This window comes from Cheilinus undulatus, linkage group 11 (assembly GCF_018320785.1).
Source record: "Cheilinus undulatus linkage group 11, ASM1832078v1, whole genome shotgun sequence".
In the NCBI taxonomy this organism is placed as follows: Eukaryota; Metazoa; Chordata; class Actinopteri; order Labriformes; family Labridae; genus Cheilinus; species Cheilinus undulatus.
In genome coordinates this window covers 34,425,159-34,435,970 of record NC_054875.1, presented here as the reverse complement: position 1 = coordinate 34,435,970, position 10,812 = coordinate 34,425,159, and the positions used below count along the sequence as shown (strand labels likewise).

The 10,812-nt window shown below is 42.0% G+C and overlaps 1 protein-coding gene and 1 non-coding gene across 9 annotated transcripts in view; both read left to right on the top strand.

Moving 5' to 3' along the window:
• Positions 1-1,222: 1,222 nt before the first annotated feature.
• On the top strand, positions 1,223-1,295 carry trnak-cuu. The gene has a single exon. It is a non-coding gene; the product is annotated as a tRNA-Lys (tRNA).
• Positions 1,296-2,067: 772 nt separating this feature from the next.
• The window catches only part of LOC121517146 (protein kinase C-binding protein 1-like), a 28,341-nt gene continuing 19,596 nt past the window's right edge, over positions 2,068-10,812 (top strand). For 2 of the 8 annotated variants that reach the window (XM_041798695.1, XM_041798689.1), the window contains exons 1-4: positions 2,068-2,277; positions 2,372-2,607; positions 7,215-7,285; positions 7,869-8,032. In XM_041798695.1, the coding sequence (XP_041654629.1) occupies positions 2,594-2,607; positions 7,215-7,285; positions 7,869-8,032 (249 nt within the window). In that variant the 5' untranslated portion in view covers positions 2,068-2,277; positions 2,372-2,593. Of the gene's footprint in view, positions 2,278-2,371; positions 2,608-4,351; positions 4,403-5,236; positions 5,289-5,593; positions 7,102-7,214; positions 7,286-7,868; positions 8,033-10,812 lie in introns of those variants that run through there. The other 6 variants (XM_041798690.1, XM_041798691.1, XM_041798693.1 and 3 more) reach the window with 6 other exon arrangements.

The following is a 10,812-nucleotide window of genomic DNA, read 5'->3' as shown; positions in this document are numbered from 1 at the left end:
TGACTTGAAGCCTATTGGACATCCCTGGAGAAAACCTGAAAATGCATGTCCACAGACTGTCCCCATCTAACCTGTAAAGCTGGAGAGGATTTGCAAAAACGAATGGCAGAAATTCCCCTGGTCCAGGTGTGCAGTGCTTGTTGATTACTTTTTGTCGAAAAAAAGTCTTGAGGCTTCTGTTCTTACTTTGACATCATGAGGTACTGGGTGTAGGGAAAAACTGAATGTAAACCATTGCAGCGTTAGGCTGCAACATGGCAAAATTGAAAAAGTAAATACTAACAAGAAGTAAGTAACTCCAAAGTGTCTGATGCATAACTGCAACGCATACGTAACAAGAAATTAAAATTAACCACAATATTCTTCTTAACATGCCGATGTTTTATTTTGATAGTGATTGGAAAAGGCGATCGGTGATTGGCTAGAAGAGCCAATTTGGCTACCACAGGATTAACATCCAGAGACTGCTGGTTCGAGGCTGGTGTGGCACAAGCTGTTGCTTCAAAGGACACGACGAAGAGGGTCAGCCTAATGTTGACTCGATATTTTGCCACAGATATGATGGTCTAAGTTTAAAATTTGCGTTGATACTTAACCGACTACAAACCCTTATATTTTTTCAGCTCGAAGCTACTTTTTGGGAAAATAACTTGTTGACCATACTCTTCTTTTAAAGTCAGCTGAAGGCAACTTCCAGGTAAAAGTCCCGTAATGTGCTTATGTGTTCTTCATTCTAAAATGAATGATTTATAAAGAAAGCCAACAGTCAGGTTAAGGTGCTAAAGAAACTAAACACGATTGGTACTCTTGCTTGCGAACAAGTGCAGCCTAGCTAACGTCCGCTGTGCTGGCGACCTTACGGATTCACCTTCAAGTATGACTTTAATTAACCTCAGGAAGCTTCTGTAAATACACTGACTAAGATACCCATTTTGTCAGTTGGTTAGTGATAATGTTGACTGCTGTGTTTTTGACATTTTAATTTGATAAATGCTAGTGTGAGGTATGACATTTTGGAGTAAAGTGCATCCTTTTTTTTCGTTCTTCGACGCTAGAGGGTAGTATGAGACAGGGATGGAGCAACAGGCCCTTTACGTTGCCCGTCTCGGTATTAGTCTTGCAAAACTAGAGCAACGTGACGCAGCTTTAGATATTGCACAATTAAAGCTAAAAAATAGAATCAATTCAATATTATTGGAATTGGCGGAGATGAGTGCTCAGCGCCCGGCTAGCTCAGTCGGTAGAGCATGAGACTCTTAATCTCAGGGTCGTGGGTTCGAGCCCCACGTTGGGCGAGATGGTTTTTTCTCCCTAAACCACAGTTTAATATATGATTTTCTTTGCTTTTTTTTTTTTTTGCTGCATTTCAGCTTTGAATTTTATGTATGAATACAATGGGGTTATTCAATAAGATACAATAATTACTGGAGACATATTACATTTCTCTAAATTTCCCCCTTTTTTGGACTTCCCTTCTTCAAAGTCTGGAGGGGAGAAACCCCCTGGATACCTTTAAGTGTAATTCAGCCTTCTAAAATAACCGTAAAATCTGCATTATGAGAATAACTTGATAGTGTGATTGTATATTCATTCACAAATAATTCTTATTGTGATGTATAGGACTGCATCATGATACAGTTTTTTTCCTGATCTGATGGTGTTTTTATGTGTCTCAAATTTTTGGATGCAGTGTGGCATGACAAATTGTGAAATGGCGTATTAATTCAAACTGAGTGATGCTGCGGTAAAATTAATGGTTAAATAAAGCCTGGTTTTGATTTAGATAGTCAATTTCTATTGCAGTGATATTGGAGTGAACATTCCACACACATAAACATCTATTTTCACATTGAGGCAGCAACGGGGATAAACATTAAATTATTTAGTTGTAATTTTTTTTGTGTTTGGAAACTGCTTAATGGGTCATTATATACTAGGGTTATTATAAGAGCCACGTTGTTTCCTTTATATCACACAAGTGGTCTGACTGCAAATTTCCTCATTTTAACTGCCTAATTTTCTTTTCTTTATTTGCAGTCTGAAGAGCCAAATTAGGTGAGGAGCTACAGCCTCTCTTTTCTCTGGAAACAGCCAAGAGGGAGGGAGGAGTTTAAACAAAGGCCCTCTCCACATAAAAAATGGAGGCTTGTGCAGAGAAGCCATAGTGTCCTGCTCCCCTGTCCAGAAGCTGCCATTTCTCTTTTTAAAGCCTTCAAATAAGACAACCACCGCAAGAATCTGCACCAGGAAGCTTGACTATGTTGTCATATTGGGTTTGTATGTCGAAAATACTTATATTAATCCTAGAATTTGCGATTTTCAGGCCTGGGTCTGTGCTTATTTTTTCTTCCTCTGTCTCTGACACTCACAGTGCTGCCCCTGCCTGCACTGAACAAAGATAATTACTCAGGAAACATTTCGGCCAATCAGACGCCGCCTTGCATCTAGCCTGTGAGGAAATCGACCAGTCAGGAGCTGGCTAACATCACTGGGGCCTGATCGCCTTGCCTGAAGAGCGGAGCCTTCCCCGGCTGAGGGCTGAGAGTGTCCTCCATGTTTTATAAGTGTTGACATAACAGTGTGTCAGGCAGCCATGCATCCACAGAGGTAAGCTCTGTCTTTTTTATCTCAACTCTCTGATAACGACATGGCTTCCTTCTTGTTGTTGTGCTGACTGTTGGTTTCTCATGATGAATGTGCACACCTTAAAATCAGTTTAGTGTGCATGAGCAGGAGGAGGGAGGAGGAGTTGGGGTGGATTGGAGGCCTCGGCAGGCCTCTCAGCTCCACAGGGCTGAGGAGGGAGGGTGGGGGGTTGGGTAACGACTCTCACCCTTGCTCTCTCCCTGTGTCTCAGGGTCACATGGGTGCCCCAGACAACCAGGCTGCCATACAGGAGGCAGAGTGGACCATGGCAAATCCTTTTCCTTTTTTATAATGCAAAAGAGAGTTAGAGTTAGAAATGGCACCCACATCTCCTCTCTGTTTTGGCAGTCTTGTGTTGTAGGCTGGCAGAGAAAGAATGGGGGATGGGCAAAGAAGAAGAAGGAGGAGGAGGAGGGGGTATTATGTACCCGTTGTAAATGGATTGGCTCTATGCTGTTTTCTTGTGCGTCAAGCCAGGTTGGGAAGAGTCGTGGGGGGCAACAGATGTGCTTGTTAGGAGGACAAGGGCCATAACTGAATACTAGTTTGCAACGGGTTTTCTAAGTAAATTATTCAGACACTAAAGCTGCATAATTATGAACACACTGAAATGTACTGAGCTGAGTTTCTGCACTACAGGTTCGTCTGAGGATTACTGAAACAGCCCTGAAAAATCCTCCAACTCTTACAGTCTAACCTGAAATAAAAAAACATGTAACCTTTATTTACAGGCCCTAAGTTTAGAGCATGTCGGTTCCAGAGCTCTGCTGTGACTGCTTCCTCCACTCCACGTCTGATCCCCAGACAGGCACACAGAGGCCATTTTGTGTTACAGAGGGCTCTTATTAGGAAAACTTGAGTCCTCTATTCACAGCTCAGACAGCAGTGCTAAACACAACATAGAGACAGTACATGTTTTTACATGAAATGTTTGTGGATCTGAGAGAATATAAAGCTCCTTTTAGATTGAGGTACTCACACGTTTGTCTAGCTATACGGATATTCATAAGAAATAGGATGTATGAGGAAGCTTTTCCCTTCTATAGACTGTGCACAGAGTTACATCATCTATCTCAACAGTGCGTGGGAAGCAAGGAATTTGTCATTTACGGCTTTACACAATGGCCAGCAAATAATGATAAAACCAAAGTTTCCTCTCAGATTACGACTGACTTACTCTCTCTGTGAAACAGAAACCAAATAGTCATCTATAGCTACCAAATTAAAACAATCCACTCCACATTGCTCTTGTGAATCTGTAACACAAGGGCTCTATTAATAGTTAAAAATTCAGAAGTGCTTGGAGTTATTGTGTTAGGGCGACTTGCCCGGGCCTCCCTTTTTAACCCATAAACGGGACGGAAGATGTTAAAGAGCACAGCCGTGAAGTCATGCATCACAACCACAAATGTGATCACCCAAAGGGCCCTTTTCAAACCCCTCTTTGTTTATACCGTTTCTGCAGACAATTGTAAGATAAATAAAGGCATATGAATCGCGTAACGTAGGGGGGAAATCTCTGCATTGCAGCAAAAAATGCTTTTTAAGAGGAAGAGGGGAGCCTGCACACTGTGATCCGTGTGGCACAGCTCAGCCGACCAATAATGTTCCACCCTGTTGGCCCTCCAGCCAATTGCAGCTGCAGTCGAGGTTAAAGATTGACAATCAGAGGGAGAGCAGCAGGGAGAGCAAGGGCCTTCTGGAAAATTCCACAGCCATCTTTGATTCACCCTTTACAGCTTTATATGAAATCCAGGTCAAATCTCTCTTTATTTGCAGCATAATCTGTGATAATAGGTGTAGTAGTTTGATACTTGAACATTCATAATGTGCTGTGCTTAAAGAGGCGTCTTTTGATTATGATAGAAAATGCAGAATATCATTTGTACCCTCGGCTATTAGCTGTTTTAGCTTGTTAATTTCAGAAACTAAAAGAAAGAGACTGCATTTCCTCATTTGTCTGCATGTGTTTGTTCATCTTGTGAGAGCTCGATGTTTCTTACAAAACGTTATAATCTCTCTAGAGAGTTTATCATACCAGGGCAAGAAAGGATATTTTCAAATACAGAGTTTCTTGTGAAAAAGGCACAATATGTTTGCATGGATTGCCTTATAGATATTAATATGTAAGAATCTGCCTTTCCTCTAAGGAAAGGAGAGCAGCTTTGCCTTGATCTGAGCGTGGCTTCCCACTGTTGGTCCCTCTTTCTTCAAAATGAAATCAAATTATTCTATGACAGCAATATTCACAAGGAAGGAGGGAAGACAAGATCGAGGACATGAGGAGAAAAAAACAAAATATATAAATAACCCAGAGAGATTGGTGCTTTCACTTTGCTGGATTTTCTCCCTCTTTTTCTCCTCTTCCTCTGCCATTGACCAGTTAAGGTTTGCCTTGACATAGCCGTGTTTGTGTTTTTTTTCTCTAAATTGTTGGACTGTAATCTCTTCAGATCTCTGTGGTCCTCCTGCATGGATGTGCCAGTGCCTGAGTCTGAGCCTCGGAGTGGGGGATGGGGGAGAGGGGGGAGGGGAGCAAGCTGTGGCCTCCATTTTCTGTGACGAGAGAACCCTGCTCGTCTCTCTCACAGGAGTGGAGTCTGAAGGCATTGAGTCAGTGTTGTTTCCTTTTTATCCATCAGGTACTACATGCAGAGGGGAATGCTGTCAGTGTTTTCTCGAACCCACGTCTCTCTCTGGAATTTATCCCAGATTCTGCTGAGGATTTATTTGCCTAACTCTTCCTGGATCATAGCTCCTGATCTGCCCTTTGGAGCAGCTCACACCTTTTCCTGCTGATCATCCTGTCGGCCTGGTAGTTGCAGCAGTGTCTTGCCATGAGAGTGTTTATAATGTAGGGTTGTGGCTGGTGGTGGTGGCGAATGCTCTCTCTCTTTTCATGCAGCAGAGCGACCTGGCTAACGTTTTCTTGTGTTCATGTGGGCCTCGTTTGTTCTCTCAGTCCGGAACAGGAAGGCCCCGGGGAGGTTGGGGTGTGCTTCTGTGTATGTGTGACTGTTGGCAGGCTGAAACTAGACACCCATAGGCCATTCTATTATAGACCTCTGCTTGACCTTTGTCATATCTTAAACAACACAAGCTATGATATGTTCTTTAACTTTTAATATGTCTGTGATTAAATTAAGCCTTGATGGCATTTATGGTTCTGAGCAGCAGAGTCAATCTGGTGCGAGAAAGAAGATTTTTATGAAACCTCTGAGTTGTTTTGGCTTCTGTAGCTGATGTAATCACATCCAGGATATGTACTTAACCTCTCTTTTCCTATCAGAACTGACGTTTAATCAACTAGGTGAGGAATGTGTCTTTCAGTGTGGAGGAGGGGACTAGAAGAGCATTCCTTAACTTTCAGAAGAGAAGAAAAAGGCTTATCCCTCATATGTGGTTGACCTTTGAGTCGTAGCCTGTAAACCCATCACCCTAGCTGGAAAGCAGAGCTGCAGCCAAAGCTATGGATTGGTCAAGTGTGTGACCTGTCAGGGGTCCTCGTGAGGGTTTTCTCCCTGGGGCTGGAGAATAAAAGCTACATCCTTGGAACCAGACCCTTCTGTGGCACTGACAAAGGAGGAGCCAAACTCTCAAAGACTTTCATTTATCGCCAGAACCCCCTTTTATTCTCATCTTTTTTTTCCTCAGAGGAAATGAGATGAGAGTGGAACCAGAGGGCTGGGAAATCAGGTTTTTCCTGTGCTTGATACGTGTTTGAAGCCACTGAATTTGTAGTATTTGGACAGATCATAATCAGCAGTTTGATTGAGTTATAACACGCATTTGTTGGTCTAGTTAGCAGGCACATTTTGAGTCCTGTTTTTGATTCAGCAGTTGCGAATAGATCTTAAAAAGGTGTCTACCAATTGTCACATATATTTGCGACATTTGCCAGCAGCAGCTAGTTGAAATATACATGCACAGTTGATTAAGATCAAAAATATTCACATAAACCTTGTGTAAGGTTTCTTAGATTGAGCCTTTGTTATTGGACTAAGGGCCCAATTCCTGCAGGGGCTAACCTGTTGTTACAGTAGGGGCTGCAGAAACTGTTAATCACCATGAGACACAGCCCCTCCGGTAATCTGGAGTAGACTATTTAGTATTTGTCAGCGTCAAAGCATGGACCTCGTCTGAGTACAATCTGCAGCCTCGATCTCTACTGAAGGACGGAGGTGCAGAGTAATGTCTGCTAAATTGCCCTTTGTGTTGCTGTGAATATCAACTTGTGCTCGGCAGAGAGGAGCGTTGCCATGGTGATTGTCACCATTTTCATTCTTGAAACATAAAGACAATATTCAAGCTTGTTTGTCACTGATAAAGGAGTGAAGGATTTGAACTCGGCACCCCGGTGTCAGGGATGTGCTGAAATCAAGTGAAAACAATAACAATGGAAACCTGCAGAGCAGAGTCCCTATTGACAGACCCTCTGGGACCTGGGTGCCTTAGGTGGTGTTCCACTTGTTTACTGTTATGCTGATGTGGTTTGTGAACAGCCTTTTCTGACTTTGTGTTTGCCTCTCTTTCTGTGTTCCTGTGTGCTCTTGTTCGGCGCTCTGCAGTCTGGCTGAGGAGGAGGTAAAGGCAGAGTCTGATGTGGTAGAGGGAATGGATGCATCTGCACGATCCAAAGGTAAGTCTCCGAGGCCGAGCAGCTCACATTAAGAGTCAAACATCTTAGGTGTGTCAGTTTGAGACGATGGGGAGGATATTTAGGAGGGTGGTGCAATGCATTTTGCTTGTCTCTTTAGATCACAGAGCAAATCCATTATGCCTGGCTGTCTGCTTGTTTAGAATCTGTGTCAAGTATCAACACAGGGTGTAGTTAGTTTAGAGGGAGCCCTGTAGCTGTTGTTACTATCAAGTGGTAATTTAATGTTTTTAACTGGCATCTTCAGTAATTGCTTTTTAGATCCGATGTAATTGCTGTCAGTAGATTTTAATGTTATCATGAAGAGAGAATTTTAAGGCTGAATGCAGCCCCTTATCATGAAATCCTTGGTTGACTGTTTGGATCTAATTTGTTCTTTCTTAGATTTAAGTATAGGATGATGGGAATATCATTGTTTTTCTCCCCTAGGTAAACTCTAAGAATAGCCTAATGACCATTATGGCAGGCCCGCCTTTTAATCTTCTTAAGTGTTAGTAATGTGTTGGACCTGAGAGCAATACAAGTCCGTCTCCTGTCTCATGACCTTATTTCCCCCTGCATCCAGTCCCTGATCCAGCAGGGTCAGCCGAACGACTGAGTGCACCCCAGAAAAGAAAGGTCTCCAGCCCCACACATTCCTCCAATGGACACTCTCCCTCAGACACCTCCCCTAGCCCTATCAAGAAAAAGAAGAAGCCCGGGGCCATCAACAGCAACAGCAAGGACCAGGTAAGGGCTCCGTGGTGCTCACCTCAACATCTGGCGTGCTCTCAAAGGCTGTGGCTGCTGTGGGGAAAAAACACTAGCATACAGGTTGTTACAGGCGGTCAGTCCTTCCACACCTTAAAGTGGAGTTAGTGACTTCAGTAGGGCCAAAAATTATGAGAAAGAAAGACAACATGAGTGTTGTTGGTTTCATATTTTGGCAATGCAATACTAAACACTGCACCTTAACAATAGCAGCAGAGAACATCCCTTGGAGTGTATGGTTTGCTTCCACAAAAAGTTTCACAGTTTCACAGTTTTGCCAAGATTTAGCACATTAAACATGATTTTACCCGTTTTCTCACCTGTTGTCCGTCTCACCAACCTTTAGCCTTGCTTGTTGTGATGGAAAATCTGTCTCTTTTAAAAGACCCAGATCATTTGACCACGCATGGTAGAAATGGTTGTTTGGCTCCAAGATGGCTCTTTATTTAGTACCAGTATGGTGTTATTTTATCTACATTTAAAAAGCCAAAGGATGTAAGTAGGAAACTGGTACTCAAGTGGGAGGTGGCTACCGCTGCTAACATAAAAGAGACATTTCTTAGCACAGGCTGGTTTTTGAACGGCTCATCATCACTTGGTTGCTTACCCCACAAGGTTTATTTGGTTGATAGTGCATGCCGTTTCAATTAAAGGCATGTTTGGGACAAAACATGATTGACTCTACTAGACTCTTGTCTCCCTTCATCTGGCTAGACGACACTAGGAGGTATGCAGGACTGAGTGTTTGGGATAAAGATCTGTTACATGGTGTTAAAAATGACCATTTAGGGACCATGTAGAAATATGCTGATGATAATTGCAGCGTAGAGATCCATTTAGAACTGTTACGTATTAACTTTCCTCCATTCCCATTTTTTCCTAATAGCTGTACCCCACTTCCTGAACCCCAACGAGCATTGGGGATCACGTGATTGCAAACAACCTATTGTGTGTGAAACAATTATCAAGGAAGAAGATTGTTTTATTAGGCATTGAGCTCACAATGGAGTCAATTTGGGGAAAGCAATGGTAGGGAAAACACCCTTCTGCAAAGGTCCCCCTGCAAACATGCATGTCTTTTTAGGAGCACCTAAAATCTCAGACAGGAGCTCTATCTCAGTGGATAACTTCGCTCACAGTGCCAATGTGTCACACATTAAAACCAACAGTCCATTTTTCTCTGTGTACAACAGCTGTCATGGGATGTGATGTGGAATCATTCTCTCACCATGTACCACTGTGTAATTTACAGAGTTGAAATAGTAAAAGAGTATTGTAGTCATGTAAAAGTACAGTTACTCTAGTTAAAACGTACTTAAGTAGAAGTGAAAGTACCAATTTCAAAATGTATTTAAAAAGCACAAGTACCTTAAAACCTACTCAATTACAGTAATTAAAGAAAATGTAATGAGTTACTTTCCACCCCTGGTTATAGTAAATCAAAGTTTAGCCCAAAAGATCACTGAACGTAGACGAGGTTCTTGAAGATATTTCCAACTTAAGAAGTCGTTCAAATGAGAGGCAAAACACCTCCAAAAGTGCTACTGAAACTCTGCTAGAAAGCATCCATAAACTGCTACCAAACAGGCTATGCTAAAAACCCAGATCATAGGAGTATTTGTCTGCCCTTGTTGTCACACCAAAAGTGTGTGTGTTTGATATGTTAGTCTCGAAGATGGAGTTGAAAGACTGCCTTTGTTGTGATTGGGGGTACTTGTTATATTTCAAGTACTCGCTGAAGAGCACTTTTAAAAGAAGTTCAGACATTTACTTCTTTCTCCTGTCTTATCTAGTATGTGCATAGTGGGTGTGAATGTGGGATGGTTGCTTTATACAGCATATACTTCATCAATCAACCATTAAACTAGCAGTTTTGTTACTGATACTGAAACCTTCACTGTCTTACTATCTTCAAATAACGTAACATCTAGTCACTCATTTCAGTGGAAGTATTTTAAGTTCCTTGTTCATCCTAAAAATGAAACTAAATGTGACAAATAATGTTCTTAAAATAATCAACAACCTTTATCGAAAGTTTTTCAAAACAATGAAATACCTAAATCATGGGAACTAGATAAAGCCATAAAGGATTAGGCATCTTTCCTACTGCAACCTCAGTTTTTGTTCTCAAAGACAGCCGTCTCCAAGCCACTCTGAGCTTTGCCACCACCACAAAAGAAGGCCGTCCTTTAGATTGTGGGAAATGGAATAAAGTCACACTGGGTGCTTCAAGTTAAAGGTCTGTAAACCAGAGGCGTTCACAGCACATTGTGCAAAAACACATGGTGCTCTGGGTGCGTTTGCAGCACACAAAACACTTCTTCCTGTAGAAACCAACTTGAAAAGACACCTCTGAGTGCAAAACCACACTCTGGTCTAAGTTGTCCTTTCTTGCATATACCAGTTGTTAACACAAGTGCTGAACTTACGAACTGATCCACATTGCCTGCGAGAGCATGCCAGTTTTGATAGTGACTTCATGCTGTTAGATTACAGACAGACAAACGGGTTTGGGTGCTACCTGTAGAGTCTTGTGTATGTGTTCATCTTGTAAAAGGTGTGTTGCGTGGGTCTGGAGCAGTGCTATGGATGCATGGTTGACTTAAAGTTACTTATTTTCAGACACATTGCATATTTGTGTTGTTTATCCATCACCTATGGTAATTGTGTTACAGTTTGATAAAGAATGAATAAAATGTTTGTTTTTTGTAAGAGTGAATCCCTGACATGTTTTTTTTTTTCTAATTTGCTTGCAAAAT